Source organism: Pipistrellus kuhlii, unplaced genomic scaffold (assembly GCF_014108245.1).
Source record: "Pipistrellus kuhlii isolate mPipKuh1 unplaced genomic scaffold, mPipKuh1.p scaffold_m20_p_25, whole genome shotgun sequence".
In the NCBI taxonomy this organism is placed as follows: domain Eukaryota; kingdom Metazoa; phylum Chordata; class Mammalia; order Chiroptera; family Vespertilionidae; genus Pipistrellus; species Pipistrellus kuhlii.
The window spans coordinates 2,975,108-2,991,906 of NW_023425524.1; the positions used below are offsets into that span (position 1 = coordinate 2,975,108).

Here is a 16,799-nt window from a genome sequence, read left to right on the forward strand (position 1 = left end):
GGTTTTGATCATTAAAACTAACCGGGGGAAAGTATGTCTTTAAAAAGAGCAGACAGCACATACATAGCAGTAATGAAGTGAAACAGTAAAAATAATAAGTAAATAAATAAAAAATAAAAAGAGCAGACTACCACCACGAATTATCTTAAAACAGGCAATTTAAGAGAAAAATACCTGCTCTTCTATTGACGTAGAAAAGCACGTTATACAAGAAGCAAACATTTAAATTTTATGGAACGATTTTCACAGTAAGATAGCAAAAGTGTTAAGCTCTTTAACATTTCTGGCTAGAACCTCTATACACATATTTGTACAAACAAAAGCAATGATAACTCTGAGTTCCTAATTTAATAAACAGCACTAATGGGATTTTTCAGATCAGTAGCCACTTCAGCAGATTACGAATGTAAGGACATCTGAGCCCAGGCTGCCTTCGATCGACCTAGGATGCCCTTGTTTCCGTCCCCCCCGAGTGGAGTCCGACCACACTGGAGGCCTCACTCTCCGCAGTGCCGGTAGTTCTGTATCGCTGACTAGACTTTTCTGCATTGTTCCCTCCTTCCTCTCTTCCTTTCCTCTCCCCTTCTCTCTCTCTCTCTCCTCATTCAAACTCTGACTTCTCTTCTGAGACGAGAGACTGTAAGCTCATGAAAGGTGGTGTTTGGCCACATGTGACAATTCAAAAGCACAGGCTTCCCGCCCTGGCATGACCAAAGCATGTGGTGTGTCCAACTCGGGGGTCATACTCACTTAAAAGGGGCTCTTTTCCTCACGGCTACGCTTGTTAATAAGGAAGACTGAAACCACCCGCCGAGCTGGTCTTTTCCTTCCAAGTATAAATCTGCTGTTTGGTCCGTACCTCAAAACAAGTATGACAAGAACAGGGATGTAATTAATAGGAAAACAAAACAGGATCTGTATGCAAACACTGAAAGGACAGAGTGATCGCACTGTTTATTTCATGTGCCATGCAGTAGCCAACGGCTATTAGCCTCACTGCCAATATTAATCCAGATGAAGGAAATAAGTCCTGCGTGTGAACTTCCAAACCATGGGTAATTCCTTTATGGGTTAATTCATTTGATGTGTACCGCAACTCGGTAAGACAGGCATTACTATCATACCCATTTTACAGATGAGAATGGTGAGACCCTGAGAACAAGGCCATGCAGATCAGCAGCAGCAACAGATAAGGGTCCTGAACCCAGACAATCTGGAGTGCATGTGCTCAACCAAGAAATTTAATCAGGAAATAAAAAAAAGAACTCTTGATAAATGACATTATTATTAATTTCTAATTTGACCAATGGCCTGGTAAAAAGATGGGCAAACTATAAAAAAGCCACATGAACCAGGGGCTGGGGTAGGAGGTGAGGGGGTGGGGTGGTTGGGATGAATGGTGGAACATGGAAGATTTTTAGGGGAATGAAAATACTCTGTGTGACCCTATCATGATGGACACATATCATTACACGTGTGTTCAAACCCCAGAATCTACATCAGGAAAGGTACCCGGCTGTCACCTGTGGACTCTGGGTGGTGGTGATGTGTCAATGTAGACACCCACAGTAACACATGTGTCATCGGGTGGGGGATGTTGACGGGGGAGTCAGAGGGGGAGGGGGACAGAGGTTATTGGACTCTGTGTTTGACACTCCATCTTACGGTGAAATTGAACCTGCTCCAAAAAATTAGTCTACTTAAAATTTAAAAATAATTCATACTGGAGGTTTTTTGTTTTTTTTTTTATATCACTGCAATAATTAATGCCTTTGGCAAATGTTGAAAGAATGTTTTAGAAATATAGGTATGGTTTATTACCTATATATGATTCACTTAAAAATACTACTCCCTTTCAGGAAGTTTTCAAGTTTCCATTTCTTAAATTCTACTGACCTTGAACTCACAATGAAACCGCACTTGACCTGGTGTTAAAATTGATAAGCCAAATCTCTTTCACTGCTATAAAATCTGTCCGCGAAAGCAAAACCATTTGCCATGTAATCACCGAATTTATCTCATTAAACATTAGCAGGTACTGATTAAGTCTGGTAAGCTAAAATTTAGCTCAGAATCAGGCTGATTTTATTTTTCAATAATGTCCTCATATATTTCCTATATGCAGACACCGGTAATAATCAGCCATTTCACATTGGACTTGATACCAACCACTTGAGAATACCAACAAGCCTGAAGTCACCTCAGGAAAAGTAGGTGACTTCTTATGGTGTCTTTTTTTAATGAAAGTCACCTTCACTTTATGGCCTTTTGAAGTCTGACTTCACCTAGTATCTTTATTTTTTATTTTTTAATTATTATTATTTTTTAAATATATTTTATTGATTTTGTACAGAGAGGAAGGGAGAGAGATAGAGAGTTAGAAACATCGATGAGAGAGAGTCATCGATCAGCTGCCTCTTGCACACTCCCTACTGGAGATATGCCCGCAACCAAGGTACATGCCCTTGACCGGAATTGAACCTGGGTCCTTTCAGTCCCCAAGCCGAGGCTCTATCCATTGAGCCAAACCGGTTTTGGCTATCTAGTATCTTTGACTCCCACTTCATTTGTAATGCCTATCCAAGTTTTGGTTGTTGTTGTTTTTTGTTTTGTTTTGTGTTTTTGTTTTTTTGTTTTTATCATAAAAGAATAAAAGGGAAGAAAATAGGGTAAAACATAAACCAATAATCTAATTCTTACTGAGTAATCTCATTAGATTATTTTACTTATTTTTTTTGAGGAGAGAAGGAATATAAGATCTGAGTAAAAAAGCAGAAAACTATAGTCTAAAATTAGACTTTATGTATTATCATAAAGGTAGTTCATATTCTGGCAGCCTCCTACACATGCAACATACATCTTTAAATAAATTAATTTCCTTCCTTTGAATTAATTACCCAAATGTGACAGGGAAGGAAAATATGGTTTGCTAGCCAGGTACATTTTTACCATAAATTTCATTTAATAAAGTATTCCTGCATTTCTGCCACAATTATTTGATTAAGAATTTCACAAACTGGGGGGGTGGGGGTGGGGGGGAAAGAACTTCACAAACTAGAAACAGAATGACTAAACGCCATCAGCACCATGGACAGCAGAATGGGGGTGGGGAGTGGGGGAGTCTTAGGTTGAGAACCCCTAGCAGCGTCATCTAAGACCATTGGAAAACACAGATATTTACATTACTATTCATAACAGTAGCAAAAATTACAGTTATGAAGTAGCAACGAACATAATTTTATGGTTGGGGGTCACCACAACATGAGGAACTGTATGAAGGGGTCGTGGCATTAGAAAGATTGAGAACCACTGCTCTAGATTATGTGACCAGCCCCCAACTGGCCTCTAATGCAGTCTCGTTGCCTCTTCTGAAAAGTGCTGGTCTGATCGTTTCAGTTCTGTCCACACTTTCTTTTATAAAACTGGGTGCCTCGGGGTTGCCAGGTGAGCTGGGAAGGTTAAAGGAAGGAGAAAACCCCCATTTCCCTCTATCTCATGCACTGAGGCTCTGTATAAAATTTCATTTGGAAGAACGAAAACTAAGAGTACAAATCCTCAGACTGAACCATCTCCAAGGTCCTTCCCATCTCAGAGTACATTAGAGCAGGTTTTCCAAGTAAAACAAGAGGGATCCTGCAGATAGATTTCTGCTAAGCAAGTCTGCATAGTCTCAAAACTGCTGACCGGTGTGTAGACTGCAATTTAAGTCACCTGGCAGCACGCAGGCCCAGGAGGTCCCACTGTCAAACCAGATGTCTAGGATGTCCCGGCCCGGCTCGTACTCCAGCGCGTCGGGCCCACCGACCTGAGGAGAAAGGTCAGAGCACTTCAGTGTCACGGGAACGCACACGACAAATCCCCCAAAAGCCCAAAGGACAGGAAGCGCTTGCAACTATCACACTCACATCTTCAGATTAAATTTAAAACACTTACAGATATTTCACAATTACGTACCACTCACTCATTTGCATGTCAACATTAGCATAGCCACCTGATTTACACATTGATAAATGCAAATTTAAAACCGTTTGTAATTTTGCTATTGTTTTGATTTTTCTCAAGATCATCTTCCAATTCGGATGTTTGCTGTATGATGCCATTGGTTACCCCTAATTCAGGTCCTACAAAGTCCTGGTGTGCCGATGTCAGGCCCTGTTCTCGCAATGACGGCTACTTAAGCAAGTCCGTTCAAACTTTGGTGCTCAATGAGAGGACAAAAACCCTCACAGGCTCAGCTATGTTCAATACCAAGCTTCTCTAGCTGAACAAAATGCCTCCTCTCCATGCACTGACTTCTATTTACAGTGAATAACTCCTTCACTTTACATCGGGCATGTCGAGCTCATGGCCCGTCAGCAGCCTGTTTGACAAGCTTTGCTCCTTCTTTAACTCCCAAGAATTTCTTCTGTTGTTGGAAAGTCATGCATTGCACACAGAGGCTGGTGACTGGCAGAGGGGCTTTACCTGAGATAAGACTTCCTTTGGAAGGAGCTGCTCAGGGGGCAGAGTCCACCAAACATCACTGCCATGCTCCTCCACCAGCTTAGCGAGGTGCTCGATGGTCTGGCTGTTTGACGGGGACAAGGCAGAGTTGTTCCATTAACTGTTGTGATTAATGCCAACATTTTAAATGTTTTAAACAGTAATATTTTTCCCTATTGCAGGATATTTTCCTATCTTTTCCCCAAACTTTAGTGATATTCTCTTCAATTACTTGTTCACTCGGCTGCTAATATCATTTTAAATTCAAATCAATAATATCAATATATCTCAAAAATAATATTAAATCCTATGGATCCCTAAAAAAAAAAAAAACTTCTCCTGAAGTACTCATTTCCCTGTTTCTATCCATCTATTTCCTATTCAACTACTTATATTCAAAACCTCTTAATTATCTCCCCCCCAACCCAATTTCTGCCCTAAAGCACACATCCCGACAGTCCTTCCTTTGAAATATTGCTCCAACTTGTTTTTGATTTAATACTGAATTCATCTGAGCTCCCTGCCACAATTCTAGATGGATGCAATGGTCTGCCTCCCCAGTTCTCATCCCTTGAATGTCACGATACATCTCTGAGAACCATGCTCCTGAGACTGCCTCACCAATCCCCTCAGACACTTCCAGTGCCCGTCACAGCTCACAGGCCCGAGTCCAAGTTCATGGGCACGGGCAGCGCCACACCAGAACACCCCCAACACCAGCACGTCCCCTTGGACAACAGGTACCCAGACTGCTATCCTGACTCTGCCACTTTTTATAGGACCATGCTCTAGTACCAATATGCCTCTAAGTCCTGGCTGTCCTCTGTGTTGCAAATAGTAAACTTCATTTGTTCAAAACTATCTACTGAGCACCGGAGACAAAGCTGTTAAGGATGACTGCAAGCTGACCGAGCCGAGCCACGAACACTCAGCACAGTGCCTAACACCCAGCAGAGAGCCAAATGAAAACTGGTCAAATGAAAACTGAAATTGAGCATATCTCTGGGGAGACACAGTTATAAATTATTTAAAAATTAAACTCAGGGCCCTGATTGGTTTGGCTTAGTGGATAGAGCGTCAGCCAGGGGACTCAAGGGTCCTCAGTTCAATTCCGGTCAAGGGCATGTACAATACCTTGGTTGAGGGCACATCCCCAGCGGGGAGGTGTGCAGGAGGCAGCTGATGGATGATTCTCTCTCATCGATGTTTCTAACTCACTCTCCCGTCCTCTCTGTAAAAAATCAATAAAATATATATATATATATATATATATATATATATATATATATATATATATATATATATTTTTTTTTAAATTAAACTCGGGGAAATTTATACTAAATTTTCTCACAGGAGCAACACACTTTTAATTTATTATCACAGCTTTATGGACTTTACAACTTCCTCTAGTTGCTTTCTACTGAGTCACAGTGCATATCATGGTCAAGAGCATGGATCCTGGACCCAGACAGCTTTGGTTTAATTCCTGGTTCTATCACTGTCTAGCAGGTGACCCTGGGCAAAGCAATTAACGTTTCTGTACCTTGGTTTGTGAAATGCAAATAATAAGAGTATCATTAAGCAAGCTATTACAGATACTAATCAAGCTTATATATAAAATGCCTGGACCGATGTCTGGTAACCCTTCGTAAGAAGTAGAGAAGCTGTAGCTATTATTCAAAGCGATTCTCTGAAAGTTGGGTAAATTTAAACAGTTCATTTTGTTACCAAAACACATACCCACATTAACAGTCAAATTAATTAAAATATAGACACTAAAGCCGACTTTTCTGTTATCCTTTCTACCACAGTCCATCAACGCAAGTAACTAAGAATTAACAATAGGTCCACGAAAGTCAATGACACTGGAAAGAGTAGTGGGTAGGAAAAAGCTTTAAGTTCTTAATCTGTATCTACGGTTTATAAATCATTTCACCTTTCGGGGTCTGCTCATCACCGACAGATGACATGCTTATTAAAGAAATGTGGGACGCAAAAGTCAAATGGATAGTATAAATTAAATACCTTATAATAGCAAAATATGACTATGAAGCAAAATATGCTATGAAGGGTTAAAAAGTATAATGCTACCAGCATCTATTTGAAAGAAATTATAAAAAGTAATAATGTTAAAATGGGCACAAGTCCATAAATCTAACACAGTCACACATTTTATTTTTATTTTTATTTTTAATATATTTACTTCAGAAAGGAAGAGAGAATGGAAACATCAATGATGAGAGAGAATCATTGATTGGCTGTCTCCTGCATGCCCCCCACTGGGGATTGAGCCTGCAACCCAGGCCTGGGCCCTTGACTGGAATTAAACCCAGGACCCTCCAGTTCGTAGGCCGACACTCTATCCACTGAGCCAAACCGACTAGGGCAAGTCACAGATTTTAGATGGACTTTAACAGTAAAGATAAACTTTTGTGATGAGACCATAAAACGCTTTGCAATAACTAATTATATGACAATATTTAGTTACTTATTACTATTTTATGCAGTTTGCACGGAACATTTTATCAGTTAAGAAAATATGAATATGCTATAATAAAAAATATCTGAATTAACCTAAATAAGAGAGAGACTGGAAAAAGTACACTTACACTATACACAAGTCCAGCAGCTATGCTGTAAAAACCAGTTGCAATTTCAGGTAAACAGTAAAATAAAATAGAAAACCAGTCTTAAATGTTAGAAATACACAGATTAAACAAATACACAAGAAATAAAGTAAAAATAAAGAATAGTACAAAAGTAAAAGCAAATGGTTCAAATGTCACATTCACTTAGAAAATAGGATTGAAATGTTGGGATCAATATATTAATCAAAACAAACATGTATGTGTCCACCATACACTATACTTGTCAAAGCCCCTTTAAGCGCTGATTGATTCACAGAAAACACATTTCGCTATGCTCTGTGCCTCCTGGCTCCTTAACAAGCATAAGCCTAAGCCAGTGAGAGCCAAGCTTTTGAAACCGTGTCTTGTAAGTCATGGTTCAAATGTTTTTACTTTGCTATCCAGCCTCTCTAGCTCATCTAAAAGACCACTTAGAGTAAACACACACTCCTTATCTCTCAGCTTTGCTAAGCAGAGGCCCAGGACTAGCCATGAACCAGGTGAAGGAGGGGCACCAGGGCGTCCCGGGAGATGAGTGCTGACAGTACGAGCGCCGAGTCCAGCGATCAGAGTCCACCTGCGACTCGGTAGATCCTGAGAGGAGCACAGCATATTCCTCCCCTGAGCGCCCGTCTCCATGACCCTGGGAAAAGCAACTTACAACCACAGGTGACACTACATGTCCCCCCACTTTTTTTTTATTGACATGTCCATTTTAGAATGCCAAAGTCAATGCTTTTTTACATCCCTAAATAGCAGGTTAACTCAGTGAAGATTTAATATAAGTATTACTGAACTATGCTCAATTACTCTACCTCATCGGTAACTAGAAATACTAAACAACGAAAGATTCTGAGTTTGCAGCTGGCATGTTACTAAGAAATTATAAAAACCCAACCCCTCTAGATGAACTAAAAGTCCTGATTTAATTGCTACATTTTCTCAATTCCATTTTGAGACCGTAGACAAACTATTACTTACATTTTTAAAACAAAAATAAATTAAAGACAATTCTGGAGTTAGAGGATAAAAACTGAACCAGACTTCTAACACATCAGAATGGAGATTTCAAAGAGAACAACATCCTTGTATTCTAAACAGATCACAATTTAAGTTCACAGAATTGGTGTCACAAAGTGAAAATTGTCTTGTTGACTGAGACTCTGGCGGTCTGAATGAACCTAAGAAACTCTGGGAGAGAGTTTTAAGAACAAAAGTTGCAATAAAAATAAACACACACATCCAACCTACAGACCTGAGGCTTGCTGGATTGAAAAATAAAAATAAATTTAATGTTCAAACAAAATCCGGTAAGATAATTTTTGGGGGGAAAATATAAGCAAAGGCTACACAACCGATGGAAAGATACTCACAAATCTGCAGCAAACCCTAGAAACAGCCATATACTGGATGGGCGCCATTCATGTGATTTTCACACACAGGGAGCGAGGCATCCCTTAAGGGCTGAGCTACCACCTTTAATGACTGCATTCATTCTCTGAAATGGACTAACGTTATCTCTTTTCTACACTATTATGTTCTTTTATAAACAACTACTGTATGGGACCTCCTTACATACACATCATTGCACCTTACATACACATCATTGGACAAGACATCGGTCCCCTTATGTCCCTCGGATAAATACTTAGAAGTGTAATTGTTTTTCTAACAAAACTGAGATCATGCTTTAAAACACCTTGAAACGTTTTGATAGGCATTTTTTTAGTGATATCAAACATTCTTCAGGAAAAAAAAAATACAAGGAAGAAGTCAAAATTTATTTTTTGAAATTTCAGAATTCCCTCATTTTGTGAATAATAGCCTCTATTTAACAATTAACTTATAACCTGAAGATCAGTGTAAATTACTGTCGACGGGAATGGGTGGGACCTCTTATCAGTACACAACCTATATGCTTCCATTTTAACGCTGTTATTTCATAAAGCGATAAGTCCGTCATAAAACTTTGAACTTTACGCAAGAGCCTTATCTAAACACAGGCACTACGTGCCCCTCAGGCTTCAATCAGCGAAAATGCCCTGGCAGTAAAAGCAACCACAGCACCAACCAATCCTCCTGGACTTTGACATCAGCCAGGCTGGGAGCTTATTTAGCGAGTTATTGGAAATTAAGCAGCATTCGGATTGCTAGGTAATGAAGGAACGGTTGCTGTCCCAGTGTTTCCTGCGTTTTGTCTGCATAGAAGCAGAAAACATGAAGGATTACAAGAACTTTTCTTCTTCTGTAAGTTACCAGATGAAGGTAAGAGATTAAATATTTCCTGTTTATGTACTAATTTTCATTCTAGAACACTGAAATTAGAGAAGGAAGCTATTTTTTTAAACTTAATGCTGTGCTTATGTTTGCAAAGTGAAGAAATCTTTCTTTGTTTAATACACATTATAATTTTTCACCAAATGGTCATGAACCTGAGTAAAAATTTGAGGTAGCCAAAGCTTACACCCAACCTATACTAGAAATTTCTTGCCTGTTTCTAGGAAATTTCTCATAATTTCTAGAGATGAGGAGCTACTAAGTTCCTTAAATGCACTGGTTAACTATTGCATTAATACTGTTCAATTAATTATAATCATCTGAAATTGTGAAAGGAATTTAACAACTTGTTTTCCTTCTTAGGTAGCGTTTCTATAGTTTCTTTTTTTTTTATGCTAAAAATACACTTATTTTATCTTTGTTAACTAGGAATAGATATCCACTTGAATTATAATGGCATTAAATTACAGTTTCAGAAAATGACTGATGATGTTAAAGACAGAAATGGAATTACTTGAAACTCTACAAATATAAATACAAAGTGCAGATGAGAAACTTAATTCAAATCAAAATTAAACATCAGAGTTGCAAATATGCCAGCCTCTAAGCTTATTTAGAATATGAATTCATGAAGATTTTCTTTTATGAATTAAATGTACTTAAGAGATTATTTGTAGACTTCCATCAAGAGAAGCTGAAGACATCTTTTGATACACACAGTGGAGTTATCAAGTGTAACAGCAACTCCATGTGGACTGTGTACCAATTTCCAGTGGAGATGCTGTTACTTTTGATGGTTACCAACTGGCTACAATATAAAGGCGCATCCAAGAAAGACAGCAGATCGAAGTCACTGCAATTCTCATCTCGGCTCAGTTCCTGGCTCAGTCTGGAGTGGGCTGCCTCTTCTCCCAGTCCCTCCCAGCCCACCGTGCATGGGGCCACGCTGGGAACTAACAAATGGTGTACAGGAAAATGACCTATGAATTGACAGACAGTGTGGCTAAGTATGTCTGTCATTTCTGTAGGCCAATATTCTGTATATCTCTGCTACTTCGGAATCAGAAACCAGGTGGGACCATGCAAACAACACACACACAAAAAAGAATCTGTAACAACCATGTAAATGTACTGACTATAAATAAAACTAAATGGTGCCTGATCAATATCTGCTTGTGTTTTTCTGACGAGGCTCACATTTATTTCACCCAGCTTACTGACAAATCAACCTATGTACCATTTAACTGTCGTGATTAAATGATAATCCAATAAATCAGTTTACTCTACTTACTAATATATACACAGAGTCTACCTCAATCAACCCAAGAAAATGCCCTAAAACACTTGTTCTGCACTGGCTGGGTCGCTCCATTAGTTGAAGCATCGTCCTGTGCACCCAAAGGTTGCGGGTTCGATCCCCGGTCGGGGTGGCATACGGGAGGCAACTGATCCATGTCTGTCTCTGTCTGTGTCTCTCTCTCACTTGTGTGCATTTATTTCACCTTTAATTCTTAATAGAGGTAATAAGGTATTAGTAGTTTATATCTGATCAAGCTCTCAATTAAAAAACAAAAAACACATAAGCAACAACATTTAAGTCAAAGAGTCTTAGCTCCAAATTTTAATAAAATAATAATTGTAACAAAAAGCCTTATAATGACTTCCTGGTCTCCAGAATTTAGTTTCTTTTCCTAAAACATATTCTCACTCTTCATGCCTACTTGAAAGCTTAAATTCCTTAACCTAGTACTCAAGACTCACTATAATTTGCCCCAACCAATGTTTCCTAGAGTTGATCTCTCTGAAATTCCCTCACACTCAGCACATTATGGCTCCTAACCACACATTCTACTCCTCCCAGCTCCTCGGCTCCTGCTGATTCCAGTACTTCCCCAGATGCCCTAGCTCAGTGGTTGGCAAACTCATTAGTCAACAGAGCCTAATATCAACAGTACAATGATTGAAATTTCTTTGGAGAGCCACATTTTTTAATCTTAAACTTGTTCTAACGCCACTTCTGCAAAATAGACTCGCCCAGGCCGAGGTGTTTTGTGGAAGAGCCATACTAAAGGGTCAAAGAGCTGCATGTGGCTCGTGAGCCGCAGTTTGCCGACCATGGAATAGAACATCATCTCCTATGAGCAGGGACCACGGGAGTCTTGTTCACTAACTCAAAGGTCAAGTGGCTTGGGGAAAAAATCTCCTCTGCACTGAATAAGCTTTTCTGCTTCAAACTGTTTACTATGTCCACGTGTTATCTTTCCAAATGAAAAAAAAAAATTTTTAAAGAAAAAATTTAGCTTCAATTGGGAATGTAATCACTACAACAAATGTAATTTTATACATTGAACTGTATTATAAGTTTCTTAAATTTTAAAGCATCTACACAATCACATGACATACTTCCCACTGAAAGGGAGGAGGGTAGACTGAATAAGAGAGTGACTCTAATTCTTAAAGAAAAATTACACACTGGGACTCCCCCCACCAAACACTGTCCATCTTTGGATTCCCAATAGCTTGCTCTATCACACGGCCTGGCCCACAGGAACAATGAATTCTTATACAAAAAAAAAAACCAAAACATTGGAGCTTCTATTCTTATGTATAAACATTGAAAAACACAGCTGTACAAAATTCAATCATATTGAAAGGATCTTGCTGAAATTTGTATTTTATCCCGTCCTAAAAGATAATTCTTTTAGAATATTTCATTTAACATCTATTAGGAGTTCTCAATAATCCACTATTTTTTCCATTTCTGAGGAAAATACAACTCACTTTAAAGTGTTGAAAATACTGAGAAAGTCCTACCTGTTGATCAAGAATTCGTCTTTTGTCTTATGATGGAACACGGGAATCGGAACACCCCACACTCTTTGCCTGGAAATACACCAATATGGCCGCCTGTCCATCATTTCAACCATGGCATTCTGGGCTGATCCAGGAATGAATTTCACCTTTTTTAACAATTCCTGCAATTGAGTCACAAATCAAGTCCAGTGAGAGAAAGCAGAATAAGTTTTCTAGAACTGTCATTATTTATCCTAACACAGCTCTTTTCCTTAGATATTTATACTCATTCACATGTCCCCTGCCAACTCTCCTTCCCCCCAAAACTAACTTAAACACCCCATATCTCAGAGAAAAAAAGGCAGCTGACCCAGAGCCACAAAGAACTTCTAAAGAGCATCAAGACACTCCCTTCTTCTTTGAAATCAATAAAAACCTATTTAAAAATAAAATAAAATAAAATAAAGAGCATCAAGAGCAGATGGCAGCTTAGAAATGGTAATAAAATATTTTATACCATTTCTAAGCACCAGACCAAAACTCGCAATAACAGGCTGAGATAACAGGTTTATTTATATTATATTTCATTAAACTACAGTTAAAATCAATTCAAACTTGAATTCAATCATTTTTTAAATGCTTAAGAAAAACTACTGTCATAGGTTGACAAATAAGGATTGCAAACTAACCTAATTTACATATAGTACGGTTAAAACATAAAGACACCTTCTCAAAATAAGTGACTTCCCTTTTACTTTCTATCTCTCATTTCTCAAGAAAGTTCCTTCCTTGCCCCATTCCACTCCATGCCCCCACCCCACTCCATCCCCTCACCCCCCACCCCACAACTCGAGAGCTGCAAATTACAAACATCTTATTTCATTTGTTAATTACAAAAACACACAAATTATATAGCAAAAATGTTTGGTAAGAAGCTCAAACAAGGCCAAAGTATACTGACTTCATTTCAAAAATCTCCCTACCCATGAATAAAAGCATTGTTATATTTTCCGTTTCATGTTTAGTTTCCTTACTTACCTGAAGCCCCTCCCCCACCCCTCACCCCAAAGCTGTTTATAGCACCACCTACTGACAGAATGACAGCGCCTGCCATTCAATTTAACATCCGGGTTAAAAATCCAAGAAATGTGAATGCTGATATTTGATTATGTTATAGAATAACTATTACTTATTTAAGGTGGTGATGATGCCACTGGAATTATGTTTTAAAGAGTCTTTATTGCCCAAACCGGTTTAGCTCAGTGGATAGAGCGTCGGCTTCGGACTGAAGGGTCCCAGGTTCGATTCCGGTCAGGGGCATGTTCTTTGGTGGCGGGCACATCCCCAGTGGGGAGTGTACAGGAGGCAGCTGATTGATGTTTCTCTCCGCCTCACACGGAGAATCCTAACAGCAGCCCTCCCGCATTGAGAACGTGGGAGCCAGCCTGCAGCAGGACGCCTGCCTACCTTGGCTGTGGCCTTGAGCTCCGAGATGTTTACAAACCACTGCTTGCTGGCACGAATAACCACTGGCTTCTTAGTCCTCCAGTCGTAGGGATAACTGTGTTCCAATTTCTCCTCTAGCAACAAATTCTTTGAAGCCTGAAGCATCTTTATAACTTAAAAAAAATAAAAAGTTGGTAACAATTTGCGTTAAGACATATTTACAAGTACTATGAAAATCCTAGTAACTCTCTAAACTGCCAGGAGACCTAAGTCTACACCAGCAGGTGCCAGGAAGAGCAGCCACCTACCAAGTATCACAGGGGTAACCTAGGAATCTCCTGGCCAAACACGCAGGGACTGTAAAACCCTAATCAGACTCAGGATTATCCCACTGCCTTCCCTTCAAAGGAAAGATGAACAAGAAACACTTAGACTCCTACACTTGAAATTCAGTCACAATCTTACATGTCTAGGTTCTTAAAACAGTGACCACGTATTCTGGCAGAAACCAGGTACAGTGGGGGAAAAAAAAAAAAAAAGATACCAGGTACAGTGGGGTGAATTTCGTTCCCCAAAAAGAGATGCTCACTCCCAGACCCTGAGAAGGTGAGCTTATTTGGAAATGGGGTTTTCATAGATGCAATCAAGTTAAGATGAAGTTACAGGACTAGAGTGAGCCCTACCCCAATGACTGTCCTTACAAGAGGAACAAACACAGTCACACAGAGCAGGAGGGCGGGTGACACTGGAGGCAGAGACTGGAGTCACAGCTCTACACCCAGGACTGGTTTGACCCAGGGATTACTAGGAGCCTCCGGAAACGGAAGAAGCAAGAAAGGATTCGTCCACAGATCTTTCAGATTTAATTTGCTTAAACTGGGCATCGTCAAAGCAAGGGATGAAAAACTCTAAACTCTATTTAAACCACGTAGCAAAATAAGATGTCGTTCTAGCTTTTTGTTTTTGTTGAAAGTATAAGATGCGAGCATAAGTCAAGGTTGCTGCTGGCTACTTTTCAGAAAATACAGATTCATGGCATCAGCATACACAATACTCACCCACATCCGTCCCCTCGTCAAGGACAGCCTTGTTTTGAAGTTCAGGCCCTGCAGCTGCTGTGAAAACGCCATCTTCATCCACTAAACAATCCTACAAAGTGTCATTTGGAAAATTAAAGTATCGAGGCATTTTATCTTTATGACAGTATCTGGCAAGACAATACCGATAAGACATCTCAGTCTAATAATGAGGCGTGTGGCCTGCCGGCCACGAGTTTGACATGCTTGGTCTAGTTTCTCACTATGTTGAAATGTTGAGGATTTATTTAGTGACTAGGAAATGTAAATTTATACATTCACACCACTGAAGGCAAAATGTTTTATTAAAGCAGAGACCTAATGTTTACTAAAAAGTAGAACATCACTTTTAATATGATCTCTATTAATTTATGGATCTATGTCAACGTACATACATAGTGATGATTTTGAAAAACTCACCTTTAAATGGAAAAACTTGCTAAGTAATTGGTGTGTGTAAAATTAATTTAGAGAGGACTATAAAAACACCTGTTCTTTTCTACTAGTAAAACTAATAAAGTTTTTAAAACAAATGTTTTAAAAACACCTGTTCTTTTCAACTTGTAAAACTAGTAAAGTAAAAAACAACAACAACAAAAAACTAGTAAAGTCAACTTGGCAATTTTCAGAGAAAGTAATTCCTCTATGTGACTTCATATTTGAAAGAAAAAGCTGCCCCCATTTAATATACATTCTTCAATTTTAATTTTGTGCTGATTTTGTGTTGTCTGGAAAATCTTTCTCAATTAGGGTGAATTAAGGAAGCTCTAGTATTGCACAAATTTCACAATTATGATGATGAAAGTGATTGCTCATTATATAAAAAAAAGATGTTATTAGATTTATCACTTTAATTCTACGAAAGCAGAGATTAAAAAGGAAGGAAGAGGACCAGTACCGTGGACAGGTTGTGTTGGGAAGCTACACTGTAATCTTCCATACCATGAGCGGGGGCTGTGTGAACTAGTCCCGTCCCTTTGGTCATGGTCACATGATTTGCAGGGAGAAGAGGAGAGACTTTATCAGGAAGTAAAGGATGAGAGCAAGTACCATTTTCCAAATCGGCACCTGAAGGCAAAGAAAAGCACAATGAACGGAATCATCTCATATGGCAATTCTTCTACCTCTCTAAGAGCAAAGTACCTCAATCAACCCAATCTTTTGATGACTGAGATAGTCAGAATATCTATAAATCTTCACCTGAAAATGTTGAAATAACCTCATATGTTGTTTTCAAAGCAGAAGCCACAAATGTCACTTTGTCTTCAGCCAGTATGTACAGCTCTCCAGACGTGGAACATTTCACAAGGGCATACCTCAAATAAAAGTTTAGGGTAAAGTTACTGACAATGAGGGAAGAGAAGCCACGACTAACATTTAAAATGTGTTACTGCCATTTTAGAAAAACTAACTTCAAAATCCCAAAAGTACTATTTTCTTTTCTTTTTTGTAATAATAATAATAATAATAATGATAATAATAATAATATATATATATATATATATATATATTATTGATTTCAGAGAGGAAAGAACAGGGAAAGAGAGATAGAAACATCCATGATGAGAGAGAATCATGCATCAGCTGCCTCCTGCAAGTCCCCCACTGGGGATCGAGCCCACAACCTGGACACGTGCCCTGGACTGGAATAGAACTTGGGACCTTTCAGTTCACAGGCTGACGCTCTATACACTGAGCAAAACCGGCTAGGGCCCAAAGTACTATTTTCAAAGGACTTCATCCCTTACATCTGTTTTGTTTTCCAAAAAAGCTGGAAATAATATCTTAAAAAAATCTATATGAACACAGTTAAGTTATAACTCCTTAAATTTTAAGAGAATAAAGAGGATGAAATAAGTTCAAAATAATGGTAATAATCCTACTTGTGGATTAAACAAACAAACAAACAAAATGCAATGCTATACCTACTTTGCATCTGGCATATAGCAAACAGCCTGATTCGCTGGAATCGTCCATGGCTGTGTGGTCCAGATTAAAATACTAACGGGAGAGGAACCGTCTGTGAGAACAGAGTTTCAAATATGTTAGCAAAGGTTCCCATTCCATGACTGCCATAAACTCAAGCAATGAAGAAATC

The 16,799-nt window shown here is 38.9% G+C and overlaps 1 protein-coding gene and 1 long non-coding RNA gene across 2 annotated transcripts in view; one reads left to right on the plus strand and one right to left on the minus strand.

The window, feature by feature from the left end:
• Window positions 1-16,799, minus strand: part of IARS2 (isoleucyl-tRNA synthetase 2, mitochondrial) — a 30,433-nt gene that overhangs the window by 7,965 nt on the left and 5,669 nt on the right. Inside the window, exons 7-15 of the mRNA XM_036453586.2 lie at window positions 16,631-16,721; window positions 15,902-16,017; window positions 15,600-15,769; window positions 14,684-14,774; window positions 13,647-13,798; window positions 12,201-12,361; window positions 4,465-4,567; window positions 3,712-3,805; window positions 751-859 (exon numbers count right to left, since the gene is read on the minus strand). Coding sequence (XP_036309479.1) covers window positions 751-859; window positions 3,712-3,805; window positions 4,465-4,567; window positions 12,201-12,361; window positions 13,647-13,798; window positions 14,684-14,774; window positions 15,600-15,769; window positions 15,902-16,017; window positions 16,631-16,721 — 1,087 coding nt within the window. The remainder of the gene's footprint in view (window positions 1-750; window positions 860-3,711; window positions 3,806-4,464; window positions 4,568-12,200; window positions 12,362-13,646; window positions 13,799-14,683; window positions 14,775-15,599; window positions 15,770-15,901; window positions 16,018-16,630; window positions 16,722-16,799) is intronic.
• On the plus strand, window positions 9,135-10,484 carry LOC118727702. The gene is made up of 2 exons (XR_004990639.2): window positions 9,135-9,374; window positions 10,415-10,484. It is a non-coding gene; the product is annotated as an uncharacterized LOC118727702 (long non-coding RNA).